This window comes from Mangifera indica, chromosome 11, assembly GCF_011075055.1.
Source record: "Mangifera indica cultivar Alphonso chromosome 11, CATAS_Mindica_2.1, whole genome shotgun sequence".
NCBI classification, from domain to species: domain Eukaryota; kingdom Viridiplantae; phylum Streptophyta; class Magnoliopsida; order Sapindales; family Anacardiaceae; genus Mangifera; species Mangifera indica.
This window is the reverse complement of record NC_058147.1, coordinates 4,776,594-4,778,530: the sequence shown is the minus strand read 5'-3', so window position 1 is coordinate 4,778,530 and position 1,937 is coordinate 4,776,594. Positions and strand designations below refer to the sequence as shown.

The 1,937-nt window shown below is 41.5% G+C and overlaps 1 protein-coding gene across 1 annotated transcript; it reads left to right on the top strand.

The window, feature by feature from the left end:
* The first annotated feature begins 359 nt into the window (after positions 1-359).
* LOC123229450 (protein PHOSPHATE-INDUCED 1-like) lies at positions 360-1,540 on the top strand. The gene has a single exon (XM_044655260.1). It carries the CDS (start codon positions 443-445, stop codon positions 1,388-1,390), a length of 948 nt encoding a protein of 315 aa, XP_044511195.1. The 5' UTR covers positions 360-442; the 3' UTR covers positions 1,391-1,540.
* Positions 1,541-1,937: the final 397 nt, after the last annotated feature.

Here is a 1,937-nt window from a genome sequence, read left to right as displayed (position 1 = left end):
TAGCTCTCTTATCCAGCCTGTCCTAAACCTCTCCGTGTTTCTCTTTTTAATTTAGCCTTCCCGTCAGGTTGGATATCTGTTTTATGTCATTATCCTGGCAAAGTATGACTCAGCTGTAGCGCTGGGGTTGAATACTTGAATGGAGTATGTGAGGCTTGACTGTCACGCTCAGTTCGTGAGAGAGATGCGAGTGGGATTTATTTATTTGTTTTGGGTTAAAGAACGCGTTTGGTGGGGGTGGGTCTTCTTTATCTTGCTGGCTAGGTCGAGACTCGAAAATGGCGAAGCCATTCTTCCTGGCAGGTTCCTTCAATTCATTGCTTTTTGAAAAACACGTTAAAACTACCTATATATACACTGCTCATTTCTCTTCGTTTCAACACACAGAAAGCATCTTACTTCCTAAGCTTTATCTTCTCTTAAGCTTTTTTCTCTTCAAGAAATGACTTCTTTTGTTTCTAAACTACTCCTTTTTATCTCTTTATTTCAAGTCTCCTTGGCTGCAAGAACTCTTAATGAGCTTGTACAAGATCAAGGGTCTCAACTCTTGCAATACCACAATGGTCCTCTTCTTTCTGGAAAAATTTCTGTTAATCTCATTTGGTACGGAAAGTTCAAGCCTTCCCAGAAAGCCATCATCTCAGATTTCATAACCTCACTGTCTTCTTCTTCATCGGCTAGAATTAATAAGCCTTCAGTCGCCACTTGGTGGAAAACCACTGAGATATACTACCACCTAAGCTCCAGAAAATCCAGCCTTTCTCTCTCTCTCGGAAAACAAATTGTTGACGAGAATTACTCGCTTGGAAAATCACTCTCAAACAAACAGCTCATAGCTTTGGCCTCAAAAGGTGAGCAAAAAAATGCCATAAACGTAGTGTTGACGTCTTCTGATGTAACCGTTGATGGGTTTTGCATGAGTCGATGTGGGACTCATGGGTCTGCTCCGGGGTCCAAGAGTGGCCAAATTAAGGGCAAGAACTACAAGTTTGCCTACATCTGGGTTGGTAACTCCGAGACTCAGTGCCCTGGTCAATGCGCATGGCCATTCCACCAACCGATTTACGGACCGCAGAACCTACCTTTGATTGCACCAAACAACGATGTGGGTCTTGACGGAATGGTGATCAATTTGGCTAGCCTTTTGGCTGGAACCGCCACTAACCCATTTGGAAATGGCTACTTTCAGGGCCCAAAAGAGGCACCACTGGAAGCTGCATCAGCTTGTCCTGGTATATACGGCAATGGGGCTTATCCTGGTTATGCAGGGAACTTGTTGGTGGACTCTACAACTGGCGCTAGCTACAATGCAAATGGTGTCAATGGAAGGAAGTACTTGCTTCCTGCTCTCTATAATCCGTCTACATCGTCTTGCTCAACTTTGGTTTAAGAATGGAAACGTCCAGTAATTATTACTAGAATGTATATGTAATTATATAGCTGGAGATAGTTCAATTCTTTGATTTGTTGTTCATTTTTTATGCTTTTGCGGATCGATAATGAGAGCAAATTGGTTGGGTTCGCTTTTTTCAAACAAAAATTTTTGTCAACAATTTCCTCACATCATTCCACATCTGACTAATTTATGGCTACCAACTGATAGACAATTCTCTCTCTATAAAGGGATATGCCCATTCTTCTGCAAAAGCAGAAACTTGATCCCCAAGGACCCAACAAATGGACCCGTCTGGAAATAATTGTCACTGCATCACTCCTGCAAATTTATTAGTCTTTGAATTAAACACTTCATGTAGTTGCAGGGGCAACACTTCCTGTTTATAATTTGTTTTTAGTTAATGTAGAGAATCGAAATCATTGAGGGTCATGACCTTGTGGCAATTACCTTAAGCCAAATTTGCTGAAAGCTATTTATCTAAAAGTTTGCTTCCGTTTATCGTAAATTCAACCGATTTATCTTGCGCTTTACAGGCGACCAC